The following is a 25,780-nucleotide window of genomic DNA, read 5'->3' on the forward strand; positions in this document are numbered from 1 at the left end:
ATTCGCGGGAGCACTTACCGTGAAAGGTGGAAAATTAACGCGGCAATTTCGTGTCTTGTGCAGAGGAAAGATGAACGAGATGGAGCAGATTCCTGAGGGAGGCTGAGACCGCGCGGATCCTCGAGATGACCGGTCGGAGGATGCGGCCGACCGCCTGGGTGCTCGGCGTCATCGCCATTGTCTCCATCATGATCACTGTCACTACGTCAGGTAAGTGCGTTTCTCGATATCTTCCGTCTTGTGCCATTACAAATTTTAGTCCGTTCGACCTTCGTATGCCTTTGTTAGCGGGACGTTCGTTGAGAATCAAACAGTCGCGAATAATTTAATTTATGAACGTTTCAAGTCGATTTTATCTGATTTTATCTTTAATTTTGTCTTCTCCTGTTATTTGCTTTTGCGCTTAATTCAATTTCATACGTCAAAAAATATTAATCGAGACTGATCTACTTTTATCGTGTATAAGAAATGAATGGACTGACCGAGAGATAGAATTATCCCAATGTACCTTAGCAAATATTTATTTGAATGTAACACTTTTTCCTTTCCGTATGTCACACACACACACACACATCGACATTGCATTAAACCTGAATTGTGTATCAAGTGATAACAGATAACTTTGTAGGCGTTCATTATAAAATGCATCACGGGGCATTGGGAATTAACTAGCGGAGATTTAATGCCTGAAATTTACGAATATCTTCCGCGGATTATGCCTCGAAATTAAAGTCAATCTCGGCGCTATAAATCCAAGCCACTCCATGCCGTCTATCTGCGTCGATCGTTATGCATTTACGAAACGTTTTACGGTCAAATAATCTTACAGTGCAATATTGTTACGAGCAAACGAACGCTCCCGTCCGTCTCGGTTTATCGGAATGCGAGGATTTTTAATTAACCTGAATGCCTAACTGCGCCGTAAGCGCCGGGTCATAACAACGGGGAACGACCGTGCCCGGCGGGATAAAGAGAGCGAGACTCTTTTGTACCGGGCTCGTTGTTTCTCTACGACCTCGTGAAGATAACCCCACTGGAATTTACTTTCTAGCCCTTCCTACCAATCACCATTTTGTAGGCGAACGCCCTTTCGCGCAGTTGCACGCACCCTACAAAATCTAAAAGTACCGGACGACGAGATTGCGCGGCATCTTAATGTTAAATATTGTCCAACGCCGCGGCTGAATCGTGATTAAATATGCTATTATTTCCGAAATTCTGCACATTGATCTAAAATGAGCCAAAAGTAACGAGTACCAACTAATCTGAATTCGTGCAATTTCGGAATCACAGCCGAGAAGATAGATAAAAGAAACGCAAAAATCAACAATCAAACTTTTCCCGTTCTCGTGAGAGAATAATAAATAAAACGTGTTGAACTCACGAGATTATCTCTATCGATTGAACGCGAAAGGTGAAATGATCGATGAAAACCTAAATCACAAATGTCAAATGCGTAAATAGTTCTACAAATGTAATCCGTCATATCAACCCTAATTTATGTATTACACAGGGTGTCCGAAAATTTTAGGTACACCCATAGTGTGCAAGATAGAACGGATTAAATTGAACAGGAAAGTCATGTACTATTTGGAAAAATTCGTAATTTCGTGATTTCTTGGCTGATTTCTGAATTTCTCAATGGCTCCATTCGACCCGACGAACCGGACTGATGTGCTTGTCCAAAAGACAGTTCTGAACATTCCAGTTGTCCTTTACGATAAAACTGGACAAAGGGACGACCGGTTCGGTGCCGTAACACATTCCCACCCGTGCGGAACAAAGAAGTACCGATGATAAATCCCGCATACGCGTAGTATCGATGATCCATCGAGCGGAACGCTCTCACACACAGATCTGGAATTCTCTCGGGGCCGCTATCTCGCGAAAACGTCGATGTCACTTCCGCCGATTCGCGATCTCCGCTCCGTGGACTCATTTTTAACGCGAACCTCCGAAGAGACCCAACGCTCGTCCGGAAGTGCATCCGTCGCGGGAATAATCCACGAAATTTCCTTCACCGCACGTCTCGCAAATTTGTCTATCACACGTGACACGCGTAAATCCCCGCTGACAAATTGCACGGAGCGCTGAGATGGGTGGGCGCGTGTGTTACTTCGGCACGCTTCGCCCGGTCGCTTCGATCCCGGGGCACGGCTAAAAACACGCTCTTGCCACGGAGAAAGGGGGAATTAGGCGGGAAATTCGCGCGCTCGCGGCGAATGAAAAATGATGAAACGTTACTTATGCACCGGTTATACCTCCACCGATCGAAGGCTATCAATCACGAGGAACAAACGCGGAGTGTATCTTCATTTTGCACCGCCCTACATCGCGCCGGCTAATCGCCGAAATTTCGCGCGATTCACTTACCGCCGAGAGAGCGGCCGACGTGCGCTTTTAAGCGCCGCCCGGGCCGCCGATATTGCGAGGCGCGCGCGATCAATCATCCGCGCGCGATCACTCGCATTCAGGCCCGCGAGATTGTAGAAAAAAGCTCTTCTCGCTCGGCACGGGGTTGAGACCGGTGGCAACAAAACCCGAGACCAGAGCGAGCGAGAGAGAGAAAGCTTTATCTGCGATGCCGCCGAGAGGGTGTGCTATTCGGGACACACTCGCGCGGAGGATCGGCCCATCGCGAATAATAATACGCGTAATCTCGCCACAGTGGAGATTAATACGCCGATAGAACTCCGGATAACACCATCGGAAGTTAATCGAGCGGAATCGGAATACGCTCCGGGACGAGTCCGACGAAACTTTGCTCTTTCGAGCTGATCTGCTCCCGGAAATATTTCATTACAAGTGTAACTTTCCTCCCCCTTCCCTCCCCCGGCGGCCCTATTCGCCCCGTAGTTGGGATACGGAGTAAATATTAGGAATACCCATGACTGATCAAGTATTTCAAAATGAAACTCATTTAATGGTAATTTACAATTTAAACCTCCGTTAGTCGCAAATGTATCCAGTAGATACGTTCAGGTAACAACAGTATCGCCGTTGCTATACGTCCTTGCCAACGTTTTTTCTTTGTTCTCCTTATCCTTTATTATTATTTATGTACTATAGTACATAAATAGTCTGGTCTATCAGCCAAGTGCTAATGAAAGGAAAATTGTTGCAAGAAGCAAAAGAAAATAATGAGAAAATTAATGTATCTGTAAGATAAATTGCGAACATTCGTGGGTGAAAAATATTGCGAGAGTTGGAGAAACTAATAATGATTTAACGCTCATGGACGAAATTTTTCTTTCCAATCGATAATATAAGATGTTCAATATTTTATCCGAACGGCGCACTAAGAAAATATTGTTTGTATTTTAATAAAAATTGTTTATATCGACGTTTGATATCTGTTCGAGATCCATACGGGTGTGAAAACGTCACAACACCAAATCAGTTATTCCCTGTCCAATTTGATTTAACCACTTGACTAGGATATGATGGATATATCTGTCGTAGAAAAGTATCTTTCTGCTGTATACATCGTATATTTCCGTCGCTTTTCATTTCTTTGACGGACATATGCGACGCGTCGCGGCGGCGCAGTCGTCGCAGAGTCAACAAAAATATTAAATATTATCTAAACATTATCTATTCCATTTGTTTTACTAAATCTTATGCACGTAATATCTTACTCTGCTCTGGATAAGCCATCAAAATGTCACGATAGAATTTCATGCGACCGTTTTTTTATTTAGTACGCTACGTTCTTTCGTTCGTTCGTTCTTTGTAGAAACTTTGTAAGAACTGTTAAGTATAAGAGCTTCGTAAATACATGATTACTTATGGGTACTACTGGTAAATCGCGAAGTAGCAATCGACATCGTTTATCGGTGCAACGGTGTAATCGACGTGTCGACGGAAAGCGATGCTCACGTCTCGGCGAAATTCCTCGCGTAAGAGTTGCTCTAAACTCCCCCGTGGGAATCGCACGCCGCGTCCGTCGTTATATAAATCATTACGGACGTCGCCGGCCAAAATTACACAGCGTCGCTCGACACGATCGATCGATCACTCGCGACGCAAGGCGCGCGCTAAATTGCTTCGGAAACGACGAACGAACGAACGAACGAACGAACGAGCGTCACATCGCGTTGCGTCCGTCATTGCTGTTGCTACTGCCATTACAGCCACTGCTGCGTCCGTGTGGCCGGCAGTATCGACTCGCGTAAACATGATCGCAAAATATCGGCACGCTGACGTGCGCGTAGCTTCCGGGTGACCGACGAGAGAACGGAGATTTTACCGATTCTCCACGAAACTGCACGTATCGTCGCCGATTTGGCCGATGTGGGTACTATCGGAGCGTTATAAAACATATAAATCCAAATCGTGCACTGGATATCGCGGGAGTGATCCGGGAAATGGCTCAACCGGCCGCTTAGGAGCCGCTGGGAACACTCGAGGGTGAGCCGAAAATGATTGATCTCAATTTGATTTAGAAGAAATTAAAAGTTGAAGTTAAAAATAGAATATTAACTTCAAAGAATATGTATAAAAAGTGTTGTGTTTAGTTGCGAATGTCACAGCTTACGCCGAGTGGTCGGTCGTTTTCTGATTGCATTACTAATTAGGTCATATTTAAATCTATATATAGTACTAGTTTCAACGAAATTTCTTAAAGATCTCATTTTATTCTACGACTACCTTAATAAACAACTTGCGGTATCTGCATCATTTTCGACAGAGAGAAAGAGAAAGAGAGAGAGAGAGAGAGACTGAAACGAGCAGCTGTCCGCAAACTCGTGCAGATTGTTAACGCAATTGACGACACGACAAGTTTAGAATATTACATACAATAACGATATTATCGCGGCGGTTGAAATTTACTCGTCGGGACGGAAGCTGCGAGTGATAGGGCGCGACCGAAACGACAGGAGTAGAGAAGTACACGACGCCTCTGACGGTTCCTCTCTTCTGGCAAGCTCCACGCAATCTTAAATTTTCCACGGTCCGCGGAGGTGATGAGAGGGAGAAAGCACGGCGGCGGGCTCGGCAGGGCGCGATGTTTCGCGACGAAGTAGAAAATTGAAGAGCGAACGCCCGAGGAGCTATATAAAGATCTACAGCTATCTCGGTAATAGTAGGATATAAGATACAAAAGGAGATAGCGTGCGGAGCGTGATAGAAGTCGCGACAGATAGCAATCTTATAATCCTCCGCGCGCGCAGATACAACGAGACGGGACGGAACCGCGCGCTATATTTATCGCGCGGCCGTTACTACCACGAGCGCAATATCCACTTGCGTAAATAGGATTGCGACCGCCAGATATCGCGCGACGTATCGCCCGAGGTATCGGCGAGTCTCGCCGCGTTACACTCGCGACGGTTGCATATCCGATACGCCGGCCGTAGTACAGCACGCGAAAGACCCGCTTCGAGGCTGGATGTTTAAAATGAGGTTAATATTCGGAAACGCTCGCACACACCCCCGATTCTTTTGAGGTTTGAGGTACACTGTAGGGAAGATGGCCCGAAGCAACTTCCAGCACGGTCTCAACGGGGAACGGCATTGGTTGCGTCGAGATGTAACAAAGTTTCTTCAATCTTGTTTTTTATTATTCGAATAATTATTCATGTTTTGAAAGACGCTGTCGAAAAATTATTTTTAATTATTTGGAAAAAAAAAATAGACATGTGGAGGGAGGAGCGAGGCCCACTAACTGTACGCAAAACTTGTCCTGGTAAAAATTTGATGTATTTTTTCAGTAGTTACCGGGCAGTTTAACTTCTAACTTCTGTGTTGCGACTGGGGAAAAGAACTTTTGGTGTCAAGATATAACGCTTTACTGTGCACAAGAGATGTAAAATCTGAACTCATTTACTGAGCAAAAACACAACAATATAAATAGACAAAAAAACTATTGAATTAATTAACTTTAATCGTGCATACACCTTAATTTGGTACATCGAGATTATTTGTGTCGCCGCTTATTTAAAGTTTGTAAAAGTGCTAATAAAAATCTACGTTGGAGAAACACGGTCAAATCGGACACATGTTTATATGACCTTTTTTTTTTTATGTACGCAGACTGCTCCAGAACTCGCATTAAAATGTATTATATAACAATAACAATGTATTAAATAACAAATTTTACTGCAAATATTTATACGGGCTCTCGGGTGAAATAACAGAGTAATGCGATCCAAAAACGGCGGGTGCGTAATTTGGAATTATTGAGCAGATCAAGTTTAGTCGAGGGCACGCGCAATGCTTGATTCCAAAGCCTTTAGCTTTAAATTGCCCTCGTTTTTACAGCTTAATCGACTCTTTTTTATTCGATGGCCTCCGATCGCGAATCGGAATCACGCGGGAGAGAGAAAGGCGAAACCTTATGTCGGAAACTTTTCCCAGACGAATAAAACCGCGGGCCGCGCGAAATGAAATTCCTGCGGAGGTAAACCGGTACTTTTGTTTCACGAAAATACGCACCGCTATCCCGCGTACAAAGGAATTACATACACCGCCGTTATTATCACGTGGCTCTCGCCGTGCGGCATGTTTCCAAGCGAGCAGGATGTCGCGCGCAGATTCTCCACCGCCGGCTTTTGTTTCGAGTCGCTGTGCCCCGAAACGATATTTTCCAATCGGACAGTTTACACGAATATTAACGTCGCCGTATTCTCGTCGCTTAAAAAAAAAAAAAAAAAAAAAAAAANCGTTGAAGTTACTAGTGCAAAATTTAACACGCATGCCACCACCAGCGCTTCCGTTCTGTTACTGACACAAAAAAAAATAGTGAAATAGTAACTGCTTCTTGGCAAAAAGAGTGACAAAAAGTGAAGTCTCAAAAATCGAAATAGTGACTAAAAGTGGCATTTTTTGTCAAATTCTGTGAGTGACTAAGGCCATTTAAGTAAAAAAATAACGCTTTTATCTTCCTGGGTTTATTTTTGGATAACATGTAAAGAGTTCTTTTCAGTACGGTTTGAAAGTAATAAAAATAAAAGACAGGGCATGAACAATACAATACGATCACATTTTCGGAGCAGTTAAATGAAATAAATATGAATTTCATTATATGAAAAAAAGAGTTTCAGTCTTTCAAAGATACATTCAGTGAGCGGCAGACAAGACGGCAAAAATATATATAGAGCACCTATATTTTACAAATTTTTCGCCAGTTCGAGAAAAAAGTGATTGTAGTGACCCATTTTGGACGACAATGTATTTCACTTGTCAAAATAAACTTGCTGAAAGAATTTGTCAAAAAAAAGTGACAAAAGATGGCTTAATTCTCTGACGGTAAGATTGAGGTCGGATACGACTTCACGGTATGTTTATTAAACAGCGTGCACGCGTTTCTTTTCTTAAGGAATAATTCATTTTATTATTTACTTCTTTTACCCGTACTTTGATTGCGTAAAAACTGGACAAAACAGAACGTAGGGTCAGATCCGGCCCCACTTTCCTAGGTACGTGGAAAATTCGCCCTGCCATTAGAGGGTCAAGTGACCAGATGGTACACCACGATTCATCTGGGGAACCCTTTCCCCATAGACCTCGTATTTTTCTCGCGTAATTGCGCAAAACGGATTAGCTTGTTTATGCGGACATGGAGAGAAAAATTACTGCTGTCACGCGCAAATATTAATTCATCGCGTCGACCTTCGCCTGTTCATCTCAGGGCTGCTCAAGGAGCGAACGACTCGAGCGTGACGCTTTACTTCATAACATTCTTAGATGTGGGATCTTGATTGGCCATTTATTGGCCCTCCACCAAGACCTCTTGAACGCCCCATAAAACTCTCGGTCGCGCTTCTCGCGTCCGCATTTAAATCCTCACCCGGCCGGAGATCATTCCGGGCGCTCGTTCCGAGCCGTAAATCCCGAGCCGCCCGCTCCGCCTTGCCAGCATGTCGATTCACCCCCGACACGAGCGACGAAGTCCCGTTCACCCTTATATTTCCCGCCCACCGCACTCATACACACACATACACAAACAGCCGTAGACTCAAGCCAGCCCGTAAACATGCCTGTTTGCTTCTTCCGCAGAAACGGGAGAGAGCGGCGTCATCGAGCGTAGCGTCAATCGTCCCGACGAGGAGGATCGGCAAGTCGACGAGAGGATCCTCGCGAAGAATCGCACCGCCGAGACCGTTTGGTTCCGCGACGCCGACGACATCGTCGACGGTAACAACGATACAGCGATCCTTGAAGAAACGATCGCCGCATTCGCGATCCGCCGAGACGACGATCGGCGCGTCGACGACGACAAACCGCAACGGGATCAAGCCGACTCACGACTCGTGGCCGGCCAATCGAGGTCGCTCGAGAACACCTCGCGCGAAGGACTTGCGGCGGAATACACGACCTCGAAGGACTCGTCCTCGCTCGTCGTCGTCGTCGTGACGGAGGCTCACTCGGAAAACACGTCCAAGAGGCACGCGGACGACGAGGCGATATCCGCCTCGAGGAGGATCGCGGACTCGGAACAGGCGGAGGAAGCATTGGCGATCCTGGAGGACGCGCGAGAGGCGAACGAGACCGCGGTGGGGAAGTCCAAGGACGATTGGCTGACAGTGTCGGTGGAGGAGGCGAAGGAAGAAGAAGAGGAGGCGAATAATGAAGAGGCGGAGGAGGACGCAACGGAAGTGAAATTCAGCGGGCAGAGGAACGTGGACGACATCCGGGCGATCTCGTTTCAAGTGCCGCCGTTGGAGGTTAAAAAGGAGGCTCACCGGGACGAGCAGAGCAAGAGTCCCGCTGGACGAATCAAAAACGAGAGGACTGAGGAGGCGAGGAAGATTCAGTCGAAGCCGGCGAACAACCTGCTGCTGACCGGCAAGTCGACGAAAGCCTTCTATGAAATCAAGCCGTCGATCAGGACGCTCGAGATGGAGCGCACCCACGAGCAAGCGACCACCCACCGCTCTTTGTCGGGCAGGAAGTTCGTCTTGCCTAGCGTGGACAGCGCCTACGGGAAGTTCGGGCCGTACTTCGAAGACGGCGATCGAGAGCTGAACATCACCGCGAGGATCGGCAGCACCGTCTTGTTGGACTGCAAGATCGGCATGTTGGGCGATAAGCAGGTAAGTCGGTCGCCGTCAGTAGTCCTTAGGGCTCGTTAGCTTTGCCCTCGCCGCGACGCGCAGTGACGGAGGTACGAGGAGATAAAAACTCGAATCTTGTTACCACTTGACGATCGGTGACATCACGCGAGCACGACGAACGGGCGAATTGTAACGAGAAGGAAAATTGGATTGTCCAGGTGCTTTCGTTTCATCGACGACAGACCGTCGCTACGAGAATGATAAACGCCGGTGATGAGAGATCGTAACTGCGCCCCGCTTCAGTATCCGCTGGCGTTACGTCGATACAGTTTTTCCTACGAGTTCTGTCACACCGGGGATAGTCCGCGGGTAAACTGACGTTTTAACGAATCTCCGTTCAAGTTTCGTAGAAATTAACAGGCAAATGTTATTTCTGGAAAATAATCAGAAAGTGGCAAATGTTTTGCGTCGCTTACGCTCACGGAATTTCCTGAAGTTCGCATTAAAATATCCAAGCTTGTATGCGGAAAACTTATGTTACAATGTTATAATATTCTCGCACGAAAATTTAATTTGTACGTTCTTTTTATTCGTGCGTGTTCTTTTCGATGTTATAATTATTTCCATTTTTTCAAGCAAATTTGTACGAAAAAGTTATGAAAATTCAATTATTAACGCCGTATAGAGCCACGCACAGATTTTTTAGTGCTATTAAGATGAGGAATCGATCAGTTCATGACTCTTAAAGATTAAAATCGATTTTTAATAAGCAAGTTCCAAACGTTTCGGTCCTTTTCCGAGCCTTCTTTCGTGGAAAGTAAGTAAATTTTTACAATACAAAAATGTCGCTTCAATATAGTAAATCTGAATGTCAACGTACACATTAGTCCAAGGTTGAAAAAATAAAAACACTAATAGTCAATGTTAATGGTCAAAATAGTGGCTATCTTGATAATTATTTAATCAAGATTCGATCTTCATTTTTAACAATCACGAGCCAACTAATCCCCATCTGAATAGCACTAAAAAATCTATCTAAGGCCCTTTATAGTCTTAATAATTTATTAATTTTCGTAGTTTCAACGAGCTTACATATACTTATTGAAAAAAAGTTATATCGAGGAAAAGACGAACATTTCTTTTCTGATTTTCCCTAATATTCCGATATTTTCCCTTATTTGTCTCGAAATAATAATAACAACTTCGTCGTACTTATAAAGTATATAAAAGGAAAGTGGAGCCGCTCTGTTTTATGCTATAATATAATTTTCCATCCGAGTTTCCGTCAGCCTGTCGCATCTCAGTGCAATCGGAGCCCATAAAACGGAGGCAATACCGATCCGCGGACGGTTCGAGGGGGCTCGTTGGGAAACTTGCCGCGCGTCGCGCCGAGCGAAATCACGCGAATCCGGTAGGGAACGGGGAAGGCACAACGAGCGGGCGATGCAGGGGAGAAAGATGCGAGAGGGTGAGGGCGAGGAGAGGCGCAGATTATAATTGCAAACATCGTTTGTTAGTGTCTGCCGCGTGTACACGCTCGTCCGTCTTGTCGGCGCGAAAGTTTTCGCATTTCAATCAGTGCCGCCTCTCGGTATTTCCTGTCCCTTCGGCCGTGATTTCCACGTCCATTTGCTCTTCTTCCCGGCCGCGCACGAAGTTCCCGGGGCCGCACCGTAGAGACACAGCCGCGCTTCCGAGATTCCCGCGGGATTCATATTCCACGGAATACGTAATGCGAAACCGATTGCGGTGGGACGGGCGTGCCAAGGAACGAAAATGAGTATTTCTGATTCGACGAGTGTGTCCTATGCGTGTCTGTGAGGGAGGGGAGGGATGACGTGTGGGTGTCGTTCGTGTGTATACATGGACGTCGTGCGTGTAGATGCGTGCTCCGAGAATAGCAAACAACTCGAAGAGTACTTAATTATAAAACATCGCCGATGCGCCGCTCGCCGAGTCGTCGTCATCGTCCTTTGCCCCGTAAAACGGCTGCTTAAGACATCGGAGAGAGAAAGAGAGAGAGAGAAAGGGGGGGAGGGAGAGGACGGTTGTTTGAGGAAATATTTGCTTACGTTCAATATTTATTCGCGATCGCGACTTTTTAAATAGAATAACTTCCGCGCAATGTCCGACGTTACCTTACTCCGTGCGAAACGCGTCACGCACTCACCGCAACGACACCGAGCGATATCTCGCTGCGGCTTTCGAGGATTTCTTTTCAAATTTTTCTTAAAAATAAGACGCGAGAAACAGCATTACGGAAAGGAAACGTCGTGAGAGCTGATTTCAGAATCAATACCTTTCTCGGAGATTTTACATTTTAATGAGAGAAAAAGAATAGAGAATTGGAAGAAGAGATTCATGATTTATACATTTAAAAATTCATGAGAAATAATAGCCTAAACTTGGAGACATTATCTAATTAAATATTTAGTGAGAATCGCCTTATTAAACATGTGATCAAATGCAAATTTCCATTTTTATAAGAGATCGATTTGGAAATTTATTTACTTATTTATTCATTCAATTAACGGAAAAAAAGACCCTTTGGTGTTCAGATTTAAAGTCGGAGAAAATTATACAAGATTTACTTCCAACGTATAGGTCGAATTGCACATAAAAGAAATGTTTGAATTACTCAATTTGATGTGAAAGGGTACGAATCAAGGTTTAAAAGAATTCAAGGAGTTATTGAACAAATAAATAGACTTGCGGTAATAAAACCTGCCGTTTGTGCTTATTGCACAAACGTGTATCTTTCTTCTCCTCTTCCAAGAAAATTATGTAATTTATACTCGGCGCAAATTTCACAATATTAAAGCAAGAAATGAAGCTGACTTTAATTTTAATATACGTCAAACATTTCTGAAATCTCCTTGACACCCACAACCACAGGTCTGATCGGTCTTAAGGATTCGCTTTTAAGAATTTCGCGCTCTCCGCCCTCTCCCTTAAACAAAAGTCGAGCTCTCGTTAATTCCATCGCATTAATGGCATACCGAGGGCGGTCCCCTCTCGAACTCGGCGAGTTCCATCGGGAGATAACTTTCCCGGCGAACGACAAATTTAATTCGGCCGACAAGCGGCGTAAAAAGGGCAGCGCGAGGACTCGCTTAGAAATTATTTTTCCTCGCTCCAGTGAGAAATTCCCCCCGTAACGTAATTCGGCGCGTCCACGAAGAAATCTCCCGGACGGTTAATGTTCCGTCGCGGACGTTAAGTTTTCACAGGACGGACTTTTATCCGCGATGACAAACGGCGATAACACGCCCCTGATGTCCCGTTATATTGCGCCGGTCGGCACGTATGGTATGAGGTCGAATCCCGAGAGAAAAAGAAAACAAGGCAGGGAAGGGGAAGGAAGTGGGAGGGGAAAGAAAGAGAGATAGGGGGAGAGTGAGCTTCGGAAAAAGACGCAAGGAAGAACAGCGAGAACGTTGTCGCACGAAGAGCCTGATGGCCCTATTTACGCTCAGTAATTTTCATCTTCGTCAGCATCGCGATTACGTAACGCGTTCTGAAATCCTCTCAGTCGATATTGCCCTCGTATTTCTTGATCGTCGTTGATATCCGCCGTACCATCGAGGGACGAAATCAAACCATGAAACCCGGTTATAGAACTTGTAATAAGAAGTTACAGAGAAGAATAAGAAAATTTTCCCCGGAGAGAATTTTCTCTTTACATATATATATATATATTCCCGACGCGAATCACTTGTCACTTGTCATTCGGCTCTTTCGGCGTGGAGGAAGGAATGAAGGAAGAGAACGACGCTGGGCGGAGAGATAATAATAAAAATTCGCGACAACTCGATCTCACGTAGCGCGTAAATAGGCCTTACAACCGAGACGCTTCCTATGAACGAGCTCCGCGGAAATTGGCCGCTTCATTCATCGTGGGCGTGCACGGAGCCCGCCGGAAATTGCCCGCTGCCTCGTCGGAGATCTAAGAGCGCGAGCGGCAGAATTATTAATTTTCAATGCGACCTCCCGAGACCGTCTCGCTCGACTCTTTGCTCAGCCGACCGTAACAATTGCTCGAAGGAGTTGACTACTTTCATATTTAAAGCGCCCGCGAGCATCGTCATCTGCAGCGATCGCAGCCGAAGGAAAGTAACGTCAATAAGGATTTCATATTGCGTGTCGCGTCCCGGCGAAACGATGGCAACACCGCTGAACTTCTCTTTGTTCGCAGGTGACGTGGCTGCAGCACAGCAAAGACTCCTTTCGGCTGCTGACGGTCGGCAGGATACCGTACAGCGTCGACCAAAGGATCAGTCTCAATTTTCGGTAAGTCGCGATATATCTCCATCGTCCGTGTCCCGACTTTCTGGAGAAGTAAACGAGGCTAATCGTGGTCGAAATGCGCGGCGTACGCTCGCCGGTATTGATCTTTTGACACTTACTAAATATGTAAGTCATTAGATGTCGTTCCATTACACGTATCGTGTCCGGATATTCGCATATTTCGATTTATTTCCAATCACGACGCTGTTGATCAATTATATTTACGCGCAACAGCATCCTTTTTCTATGCCCAGCATCGTCGTTATTTCCAGAATAACAAAGATATTGTTGTTGTTCCCATTGTTATATTCAGACACGATGCATGCGAATGAAACCTCTAACGATCCCGCATCCACCAAGTGAGAAGAGAGATCAACGTCGGCGAATGTATGTCTTTTACCAGAACATCGGGCGGAATTACGGGGCGCGATCACGACGAGCGAAATTCAGCGGCGAAATTGCCCGGACGGCGTATTATCATAATTCGTTATCATCCGCAGCTGCGAGCTGCGTAATCTCATCGTTACCGCGTCGAATTATCGTCGCGGTCGATTTTTACGCGGCCCGGAATCAGGGCGAGACGTCGCCAGCCAACGAGGAGACGGACTTTTCTTTTCAGCCGGGGATTAAATCAGCCGTTTCGCGCGTCGTTTTACGTAGTAGGAATCCCGAATCGTCGCGGTAACGTGGTCTCGCGCCGCCGCCACCGTGACGACGACGACGACGGCGGCGTCACCCGTCGCCCAATGAAGCGTGGGGTGTATTATCGGGAACCTTCACTAACAAGAAGAAATAAAATTCAATTTTCCGTCGATTTTCCACCGTTCACTTCCCGGCTGCTTTATTGCAAATTCGCGCGTCTGTCTCGTTGGCGCCGGATAGGAAGAGGGGATGCTCTCTTTTCTCTTCTTTAGCGATCTCGTTTATCGACCTGACCGGAAGTCCCGACCATTGCCTATCGCTGATACATGTCTCGCGTGCCGCAGGTACCCCAGCAACTGGAGGCTGCAGATTCTGTACGCGAGCCCGCGCGACTCCGGCTTGTACAAATGCCAGGTCGCCACGCACCCGCCGCTGGTGAAAAAAATCAACGTCGTCGTAACGGGTAAGCGAGACGTTCGATCCGTTTCCACCGCATGGGATCTCGTTTTCGAGGCACAATATCATTCTCACATCTGTCTGACATTTCGAGCGCCGCATACCGAGATAGAGGTTATCCGAGTCGGAATTTTACCTCCGCATTAAGTCTACTTAGCTCTACACAGGATTGCCGCAGACCTGGCAAACCGGGAAAAATCACGGAAATTGAAAATGTCAGGGGAAACCTGGGAAGGATCAGGGAAATACATCGAAAACGTGGAATTTTGAATTTTGCTCACAGTTTCCTTAAATGCTCTCAACTGCATTATCTTTTCCAAAACTCACTTATTTTTCGCTGACCTCAACTTTGCATTCAGGATTATATTATGTTAGTAAACTTTTAACCCTTTGCACTCGAGGACTCCGGAGCGGAGCCATTTAAAATTTGTCTTCAAACTCTTCAAACTCAAATGCAAATAGGAAGAGCGGAATATCCTATACACAATAGTTTTTACGATTTGTCTTTGTCCTTATGTTATGAACTGAAAGTTATTCCCATTGTCTCCATAGCGGAGCCCTCGAGTTTGAAGACAAATTTTAAATGGCTCCGCTCCGGAGCCCTCGAGTGCAAAGGGTTAAGTTTGTGTTGCCTCTAATAATATGAGCTACCTTTCCTGCCATCTTTGCTTCTAAATTTTAAAGTTTAAGATTGCATGTTGCTCATGGAAAATTCTCCACTGTAGTTTGGAAAGCATGGAGAAGTCAGGCAGGCAATTTCAAAATTCATTTTCTTTGACAACCGTGTCAACATTAAATCTTCAAATGGAGAAAACGGACAATAACTTCCCATTTATAGCATCAAAGAAGCACAACAAAGATGTGCCTATGTTCTTTTAAAGACTTTTATCGTAGAACTAAAATTTTGACTCAGATAATTAACCTAACACTGTCCTAAGCACCGAGTATCGGTGATCCGTGAAAAAATACGTGCGTTTAGATCTCTTTCGTTTTTCTACAAATATTTTAACGAAACGAAATCGCCTAATCGGATTATCTTATAACTATGCGCGACCCGTTCGCTTTTGATTTCGACGACTACAATTTATATATATAGTTTCATTTTGTTGCGTATGTATTTTTCATTTGTATTTTTATTTCCTGCCCGAATATTCGTGTTGTATTTATGTTACCTGATCGGACACGGGACAGTTACACAACAGCCAATAAATCCGTTTGAAAAAATAAAGAGCGTTGGGGAGTTAGAGATGGAGCGTGTCGATCGTGCTTCCGACGTAATAAATAAATAATAATGTCGGGCGCGATAATTTGCGCTCGAAAATATGTCGTCTCGAACACGACGTTTCTCCCATTCATTTTACGCTCTCCTTTCCGCGAGAATTCATTTCCACTCTCGTCTCGTTGCGTCCACGCAAAATGCCTGAGCGGCGACTAGCCATAAAAAAAAAAAAAAACTGCTTCGCAATGCGTGGAGCCAATCTTAACCCTTTTCCCCTCTATTTTCCCTCGCTCGGTCGCCGAGCGGCGTCTGCCTGTCGGAGGTAACGTCGAATACAAATCCGATCCCTCGAATATAGCTGGCAAATGCAGTTCGCGCGCTTAAGAACAGCTACCACTTGGCGACTGGCTCGTTCACGAAAGAGCAAGAAATACAGATTTTATACGCGCGAACCCTTGCACTTAGCCGCTACCTGTTGGAATACCGGGCCTGAAATATTCATCGCTTCATCTACGGTATACAGTGAGCCCGGGCTTGTACAATCTTAATTAATCCGGGGTGGAGTCCGCGCGTAAAGCGTTTCGCGCCGGCGGACCGAAAAGTCTCGGCCGAGAAACAAGATGGATCGTAATGCAGGTGGGATCGTTTTCTACCATCCTCTCTCGCGGTCCTCTCGCGGGAGAATACCTATTCGTCGAGCGGAATCGGGTCGTGGCGAAACGAGCGAGAGGTCCGAGCGCCCAGACCGTGTGTTAACCAAGAAAAGGACGATCGGGAGTGAAGTTTCGCGCTGGGGCTGAAAGGAGCAGCGGAGGATGCGAGAACGGAGAAAGAGAACGAGGCGGAAGTCGGGAGAGGGGGAGGACGAGAGAGCCGAAAGCTGGTGCTGGGTACACGGGCGGAACGAAACCGGTATCGCAGCGCTCGTCGTTACCCCCAATCCCCTTACGTCGCCGATTCGGTGCAATGGAAACCCGCATTTGCTAGGATAAAGCGCCTCGTGGCCGGTAATCTGATCCGATCCTCGGACAATCGGCGAGCGCAGGCGAACAAAAGCCCGCCCTCTCTCGCGTCCCGCTGACGAGGAGGAAGTAGGGCAAGAACAAACCCGGATAGAGGCGTCGTCGTAGTCGTCCTGAGCTTCCTTCCTCCCATCTGCTCGTCTCTCCGCCTCGGTCGCACATCATCGTGATCGCGGATCGCGATCGTAAAGAGAGACGCATTTCGATGTCTCCTTGCCTGTCACAATCTCACCCTCTTTACGACTAAGGAGCGGTCACGACGGTTACGTAGACCGCATTGCGTAGGCAGTGCGTGCACGTGGAGACGAAATAACGCGCGCGGCAACGAGCGTGGCCGGCTGTTCTCTCGGAATAACAATGCGAGAGGAGAAAGCGGAGATGCCACGGAGACTCTCACAAGACTCACCGAGTGGATCAAGATGAGTCGCGCATCGCGGTCGAGACAGATTGTGTGTGTTTAGTGCGATAAAGAGTGACCCTCCTTCGTGTCCCGTCGTTTCATCGAGGATACTCGTTCCCGCGTCGATTTTAGTGCTCCCGAGTCGCCATGAGAGCAATGGACAATTCTCGTCTATAAAGTAGAAACGAAACGGCGCCGGGTTCCCTACCGATTATAACATTCCACCGGACTATCATCTTCTCTTAGTCTTCTCAGTCCGCCGCTAGTCTCTTTGTGTAATTCGACGCAGTGCGCGTCAAATGTATTTTTCTCATTTATTCAATAGCAACAAAGAGATTTCACAGCTACTATATATTCGTTCCTCCCTTCTCAACGTTTCATGGGTGGAGATGGGAGGGAGGAGCGGTGTAATTTCACATATGTAACGTAATATTGAAAACAGATTTAAATACTTCGTGACGAAATGTAACAAAGGGAGAGAAAAATACATTTAACGCATATCACGTCAAACAAAAAAGTTTCGTGCGCCGTAATTGTGAAATTGTTAAATAGCAGATTATCTTGAAGACGTCCAAGTTGTATCTTATATCTTTTATTTATCCCCGCGTGAAAAGAGATTGCTCTCCTTTTTCCGGCTGTATCGCGAATTACGCCCCACCCGGTGTACGTCGGGTCGCACAGCACTGTCGGGAAAGCCCCAAAAGTGAAAAGAGAATAACAAAATAAATTAAACGGAGGCGAACGAGACGGGGCCGTGCGTGTCGCGCAATCTGGCCGCGTTACGCGAGGTCGCAAAGCAATACGAACGGGCCGGAATAAACTTTCGGAAATCCGAATGCACGCCATGCAGCGCACCGTTTCATTATGTACCACGACGCGATCCGGCGCACACCCTCGTACGCCGCTTCCGCTTCGTGCACGGGGATGAAATTACTTTTCGCGACTCCCTTCGTCGCGCGCGCGCGCGCACGGTCCTTTTCCGCCCTTTCGCTACGATACACCGAAACTCGCCGACCTGTTTTGTCCATTTCCCCTTCGATCCTCGCGCGCGAGTCATCCCACCGTAACGAGCTCGACGTGAAGGAACAATCCGAGTCAGCGACAGACACGGGGCCGCGATTCGTTATATCGCGAAATTAAATACAGAACATGCCGTGGAAGCGGCGATTGTTGCGATTCTTCCTGAGAACGACGGTGGAGTTCCCGACGAGCGGTCAATGCGCGACGAATCGTCGAGATATACAGTGACTAAGCGCGAATTACGCTGCTAAAGGTACACAGTGAAATATTTGTCCGCGATGTGAATAATAAATCAGGAAAATACGTCTATGGGTGTTCGATTCTCCCGACCGCTAAAGGTCGCCAACTCGTGAGAGTTGAATGTCCGAGACGGAGTAAGAGAGAGAGAGAGATACACGTCTCACTCGTGCGCCAACACAGTGGAGATTTAATCCATTATATCCTAAAATTAAATAAAGGACCGTCGAGGACCAGACGATCGCACGAGAGTCTCGTGTTGGCGCAGATTATTCCCGACGTGCGTGCGTATTAAGGTATAGTGGCTTAAAATCAAATCGTATTGTTAAACGTATAACATCGGGTGTCTGTAAGTATGAAGAAGACAAAAAAGTTCACTTGCAGTATTATATGCATATAGTTACACAAATATACAGAGAGAGAGAGAGAGAGAAAGAGTAGTTTCATTTATATTCTTATAATACGCGCTGGTGCGATAGTAGATGTGAAGTGTGTGTTTCTACTGACGTCTCTAACGTCAATAAAACGTCATCAAGGCGTTATTCGACGTCACGTTTTTAGCTGGGTAGTGAAAAATTAAATTGAAACTAAGTTGATTATCCAACGTATATCGAGATTTTAGAAAACATGACAAAAATGTTTAGTTATAACGAATAGCAAAGTAATAATAATGGAGAATATGCTGTGGTTATTAATTCATAAATTATTGATCAATTATCACAATTTATTAATACGTTGACTGTTAATTTATATTACCGGCGATTGTCAAGCCATATAAAGCGAACATAAAGAAACATGAAAAGTAATCAAGTAACAATGACTCTGTTATCGTTTTACCAAAAAAGAACTTATTATGGAGGCTTGTTTCGAGGATAGATTAACAAGGAATATCGATAAAAGTATTACTCTAGGAATTAAAAGACCGGTTTTAGTGTGAAAGGTAATTCTCTGCATACGATTACCGATGAAAAAAAAAAAAAACAGACATACATTTAGAACACGACTATAAACAGGAATCTTTCCGCAAATAATATTAATATTAAAAATGTCACTAGAACATCCATATTTTTACCGGCTCGTACTAAGTTACACAGAAACATATTTTTAGTCTTTACTTAATAAACACTGCGGTGCGTGGCTTTTCAAAAAGTATAAAAATTTTCCGTGTCCACACGGCTTATACAAATTTCACTTCTGAATTTGCACCGGACAGTCAACATGTTAAATCCGCTTTACACCGTTAGCCAGGACTGTTTGCGTGCTTTTAAATATTTATCTAAGATAATGATGAAACCGAATTACACAGATTCGCGAAACTTGTTTCCGGAACGACCGTTTGTCAACTCGGAAACTGAATCGGACGGAGAAATTGCCGCGATGACATCGTCGTTACTGCGCGCGCGGCACGAATCAGCTTTTACGCGAGTTGGTTTTGGCGCAAGCGTGCGATCTGTTTTTACAGGCGACTAAATAAGCTTCGAGACTACGAGCACGAGGTTCTACGACGCGACGAAATGGTTCTTATTAAGGAGTACGCAAACAAAGGCGGGCAAAGTGGATATCTCTCCTCCCCGTCATATCTCTCCCGGGCTTATTTATCGCGGACGGAGAAATCAAAGGGTTGGAAAATTGGTGGGCGGTCGCGAGTAAACACAGAAACATTCGATAATAAGGAGGCATCAATGTCGACGTTCTGCGTTCCACGTAGTGGTGAGCTAGTCAAGCGGACTTAAAAACTCGTTTAACTTTCGATAGTCTCCTTATCTCACGAATTGGAATCGATCTTCCCGGACGTAGGATTACATTCTCTTGCCATTCCGAAAGTTATCGCGGACTAGTCCGTTTGAACAGCAACCTTTTACTTGTTTATATCAGTATTGTGGGGGAGCAAGTTATTGTTTAAATCCGCTTCGTTTCAACGTACTGCAGCATCGTCGGTAAATTTCCTAACGAACAGTAGGGCAGCATCGGTTAACTGTAAAAGTGAGTCTATGTACAAAGTTTCATAACGGAGTAAAGAAGATGTTTCTAACGAGACTCGTCCTTTTAGTCTTGATTATTATGGAAATCCTACAACATTATTCGTGAAGTAATCTCTCGACGTAATCTCTTTCAATAGGTTTAAACGAGAGGAAGGTATCGAGACGCGGGATATCAACGGGAATTCCACCTCTACGATCGTTCGAACGGAGACAAAACTTCATCGAGACATCGTCCGTTCGACACGAACGGAAAGGAAGAGGCACTCGCGGCGACTGCTCTCTCCGTCGGTCTGCATTTTAATACGAATCGTATTTGAACAGTTAATTCCAAATAGAAGGAAGACGTCGCGAGCGAGAGTCGAGCTACGGAGGCAATCACCGGAGCGTGGCGCAAAAATGACAACTTCCGCCTCGTTGCACGCCACGAGAATATCCGCCTCCTCGTGTATTACGAGCGGTATAAAATTTGAATAAACTCGACTCGCGAAGATAGACGTCCCTTTTCCCTTTTCCTCATATCGAATAATTTCATCAAACGCGACGCTCCAATCTCTCTCTCTCTCTCTCTCTCTCTCTCTCTCTGTCTCTCCTTCCCTCTGCTGCGGTTTTGCGTTTATAATATTCGATTAAATTCGACCTTTTTTATCGCATTCGCTCAAACGTCGCGATGCAACTGTGGGACTCGTCAGCGCGGAAAAATTCCAAGACTTTCGCGGAACAGATATCCGGGGATTATCATAATGATTGATGTAATCGTATTCTTCGAATAATTTCAGACGGGTTTCACTCGACGATTAATCATCGAATTCACGGTGTTGCGATTTTTTCTGTCCTTTTTTTTTCAAATTCTCACGTCCCCAAAGAGGGAAGATCCTTTTTCTTCGTTACCGGGAAATTTGCTCCTCCGAGATTGATGCGGGCTTTGCGAAACCGTTCCGTATATTGATGGATCGCGTCGACGTAATCGGAAAATAAAATAATCGAAATACGCTTTCGCGCCGAACTAGGCGCTTTATGAAACTGCATAGTTGACATAGCCCGAACGTTTTCGAAAACGAGACGATCAATCGCGCGAACGCGCGCGTAGTAGTAGGGGGTAGATGTATCTTGTTGAGTATCCATCGATCATCGATATGATTAATATTAAGGTCGCAGCAGTATCCTGTCCAGCTCCATTTGTTACGTCGTGAAAGCCGCGATGATATTTACGACACGTGTTTTCGCGTCAAGCGATTTATTAAATCGCCGATTTATTAAAAGTGATTTGTCGCCGCGGCAGGACGTTCCGCCGTAGAACGTGTCTCCTTTTCAGAACACGCGTAACGTTCCGACAATGAGTTACGCGATTTCAGTTACGCGACAAATATCGCTTGCTTATGTCTCCGCGGCAAAAAGTTATCGCGGAGTTGGATTTTTTTCGCATTACGAAGTTTCTGCCTCTGTGGCCCCCTAAATGAATATAAGCGAGCGATGTCGGCGCAAATAAATTCCGCGGTGTCCGAGATAGCGGGATAATGCAAACAATCTTGCTGATGGCGCGCCGCCGAAAGACTTATTCATTATATAAGTAATCCGCGAGTGCACACCGATAAAACGTAATCAGCGTCGAATGATACGAATGAATATTCATCTTTCATAAATACTGATTTTCATTTAAATCAAGAGTCGTTTAATATTCATGAATTATTTCACATGCAACTCTTTCTTTCTCTTCGCTGACTAGTACGTTTTTAATAAATTATTGAGATCATTTTACCACATCGTACCTTTACGGAAAAGTTATCCCAATTTGGATTCACTTTAACGATTATATTTTTAAGCGAGAGGAAAAGTACGAGAAAACAGACGACGATCACCTGGTTGACCATTAATTTAATCAATTACTGGAAAATGAAAATTAGTCTATTTCTCACAAAAATTCCGTGGAATCGTACGGAAAACTTTCTCAGCCCCGACGAGAGCTTTAACAAGTTAGACGTATTAATAATAATAAAAATATTAGAGATGTTTGGAGTAATTAACGTAATTAACCCTTTGACTGAAGCGTGCTAAACAAAAAAACGCTCGCAATGTGCGGCACGAGATTACATCGTGTAACATTGAAACACTGAGACGGTTTATCTAGAGCAGAATAGGGTGTTACGTGTGTAAAATTTAATAAAATAATTAATTAAAGTAAATAATATGTACACGAAAAGAAGTTTGGTTGTATTAACTAGAAAGAGAACAATTAGATTTTGCTTTGATTTTGAAGAAAACAGAATTTCTCTTTACAAGGACCACATCTGGCTCATAAGAATATACGATGCAACCAGATTTCTTTCCGTGTAATATTTATGTTAAATTTGGGGCCATCGCGCCGCCGCTGTATGTATTCGTCGTATACAAACGAGAAACAACGGAAATATACAGCGTACGTAACAGAAAGGAACTTTTCTACGACGGATGTATCCATCGTACGCAGTAAAAGAGCAGAATGAAGTTAATGAAACCGTAATAAGCATTAACGAGTAACAATAAACAAAAAATATATGTGCTGAGTAATGAACGATTGAAGCAAATGGAAGCAACGAGTGAAGCTGACGAGCTCGCGATTCGTAGCGCGCGACGTGTTAACGATAACGAAGATCTCGCGTAAAAATTCCATCAAAGAAGCGTGCCGATATTTCATCCGGCGGCGAGCGCAATCGGCCATGCGAGAATCACTCGGACGGCAACGTTGAAAAATCGCTAATGAAATATTACTTGGTAATAACCGGAAGATATCGAACTGTGCTCGCGAGCGACCGCGCGGTATTTCATAATTTCCACCTCGGCTGACACACGAGCGCGAGGAGGAGCGCGGGAAAAGACTCGCGAGCGAGCGCTCGCGCTCGTGAGTACACGCGCCACCAGGTGTGCGATCAACCAGGCGAAATCCATTCCATTTAATGGATCGGCCCGGATTTAATCAGACTGAAGGCACACGGACTGAAGATCGACCGTGCCGGAATTACTAATGCAGCCCGCCGCGATGGCATTCATGGAACGATTTAACGTGCGTCCCGCGATGTTTTAATACCCCCGATCTTTCATCCGCGCCGTTTCTTTTTCGTTTTACGCGTCGCCAGCTGTGTGTGTGTGTGTGTGTGTGTGTGTGTGAAAAATGAAAAAAAGAAGAAAGGAAAAAATTGTCGATCCGCCGCTCGAGCGAAGTACAGTGACGAACATTTCCGTCGCTTTCGCACTCGGACACGTACGATTAACAATGGTGAAAGTCGACTCTCCGAACTCCACGTAATCGTCTTTAAATCCGCGACGGATATTAGAGTCTATACTAACACATCGACTACCGATTTCCATTGATTGCGCAAAAGCTTAACTGCTGATCGAATTATTAAAGATCCCCTGAGTCGAAATACTGGACCAACGTTAAACACAGTAGGAACTAAGACAGCAAAATAGATTTAATTTCAATTCTAACGATGGAATTTATTCTTAGTTTGTCTCAAATATTCGTTAACGTCGAAATCGTCGAAAATCGGTTGTTCAAAGTAGCGTTAAAATTAAATTTGTAGAACTAACGGTTCAAAAAAGAAATTGATCAGTATTCATTGTTTTTTTTCCCCTCCCCAAACATTCCTCAGGCTTGTATTTGAAACGAAGCTCGGAGATGCCGGCGGCTGCGCGCTCCATCTTCGCGCGACGCCTCCTCGAAATCTGCTCGATCGTTGCCGTGAGGGATTTTAATAAGCGGCGCCTAAACTTGTGGGAACGAAGAAGCGACGAGCAAGTTCGGGCGCGGACGGTGGATCGAAGTCGCGCGGAATCGCGGAATCCAATTTAAATAATACTACCCTTCCGGCAACTTCGACTTCGGCGTTCTTCCCCGGGGAGGACGAGTGAGTGAGCGAGGGACCGATCGCCCACCTTCGGGCGCGTTCCTCGCCCTTTTTCTCCTCTCTAACTATCCGTCCCAAAGAAGCTTAAAAAATGATCCGCCAAAAGAAATTACGAGCGCGCGAGTACGAGAGCTCGTCGCGGCTCCTCCGTCGAATCCTCTTCTCCTCTTTCTCCTCTCCGCCGCTCTTTCTCCCGATCTTTTTCCTCTCTTCGATTCCGCGTTCGGCTGGATTAAATTCTCCGTCGAATTCCGTAGCCGTCTGTTCGCCGGGAAAGGAAATTCGCTTGGGAGCGCGGCCCGAGCTGTCGATATTCCGCGAGACTCCTAATGTCGAGCGAGTTAGAAAACGGCCGGTGACCTCGGCCGAATAAACGTCGCGTAATTACTCGAGCTCGTAAAAAGGAGAGTCCCTCCCTCCTTTCCTCATTGCCGAGCCAGCGGGCACGGCAGTTACCGCGACCGGGACGGCGAGTGAAAATGACAAGCGCCGTCCGTGCGAGCGCGGAAAATAGCCGGGACGAGCGTTAATCGGCAGCTCGAAAATTGAATCCGCGAGGACGCGCGAGTCGAAACGCGATTACCCGCTCATCGCGGACACCGTCGTGCCCGGAAAGTGCCTCGAAAGTCCGCCGGAAATCGCGCCGCAATGCCGAAAATAATCAACGGGCGATTCTTTACGTGTGACTTGTCCCGAATTGAAATCCCCCGAATACGTGCTAACAAAAAGAGAAATGAAGAAAGAAAAAATAAGCATCACTCCAATTCTCTTCTGTTACTCGCAAGATATCATCATCATTCGCGACTTGCGCTTCTTTTCATAATTCTTTTCTTTACAATTAGCGCACGGAAAAAAAGACCAGCCTCGGTAGCCAAATTAATCGCAACACATGACACCCAAAATTTTAACAGCGCAAACAATTTTAATCGCTGCAGTAGCAAACTTTTTTGCCACTGCCGTAAACGTATTATCGTAAATGACATTTACGATGGCACGTTCGCTGCTGTAGCAAAAAAATTGCAGCGACTAAAATTGCCCACGCTGCCGAAGTTCCAAATGTCAGTATGCCACAACTAATCCAACCACCGCAGCTAATCCTATTTTTCCGTGCATACATCAGACGTTCCGATTTCCAGACTTCCGGCGTTTCTTTTCCTTCTCCGATAGTTAATTTAATTTTATAACTGACGTTAATTTCACTCGCGAAATTTGGAACGCTGAAGCATTGCTATTGGATATAAATGGTAACACCATTTGCGACCGTACAGTTAAAATTTGGTGATTCACACATTTCACTGTCTCTCTCGCGTGTGCATTTCGTATCATGGATAAATGTGATTAGAACGTCGTCTAACCTGCGACGACGATATCCACAATAATTATTTACACCCAATATGTCGCGATCAATCAAGCCCGTGGTTTCGGTAAGTGCACGTGGCGTGATGAATTGCCCGTCCTGCCCATTTAAGTGATCCATCTGTGTACTTCATTATGCGAGGACACCAAATCGCGTGTCCCGACGCAGCGGGAATGTGCTTGCTACTCGTCAAAAAACGTGTCTCACGATGACACGTTCTCCCAACGCGCCGGTCCTTCGTTATTATACTTCGCGAAATCCTTCATTCCCTTCGACAT

The 25,780-nt window shown here is 45.5% G+C and overlaps 1 protein-coding gene across 1 annotated transcript in view; it reads left to right on the plus strand.

Annotated features, from left to right (window-relative positions):
* The first annotated feature begins 125 nt into the window (after window positions 1-125).
* LOC106751586 overlaps window positions 126-25,780 on the plus strand; it is a 48,892-nt gene continuing 23,237 nt past the window's right edge. The window contains exons 1-5 of the mRNA XM_014632507.1: window positions 126-210; window positions 8,002-8,190; window positions 8,299-9,038; window positions 13,195-13,289; window positions 14,273-14,391. Coding sequence (XP_014487993.1) covers window positions 126-210; window positions 8,002-8,190; window positions 8,299-9,038; window positions 13,195-13,289; window positions 14,273-14,391 — 1,228 coding nt within the window. The remainder of the gene's footprint in view (window positions 211-8,001; window positions 8,191-8,298; window positions 9,039-13,194; window positions 13,290-14,272; window positions 14,392-25,780) is intronic.

This window comes from Dinoponera quadriceps, unplaced genomic scaffold (genome assembly GCF_001313825.1).
Source record: "Dinoponera quadriceps isolate SergipeBrazil2010 unplaced genomic scaffold, ASM131382v1 scaffold386, whole genome shotgun sequence".
Taxonomy (NCBI): domain Eukaryota; kingdom Metazoa; phylum Arthropoda; class Insecta; order Hymenoptera; family Formicidae; genus Dinoponera; species Dinoponera quadriceps.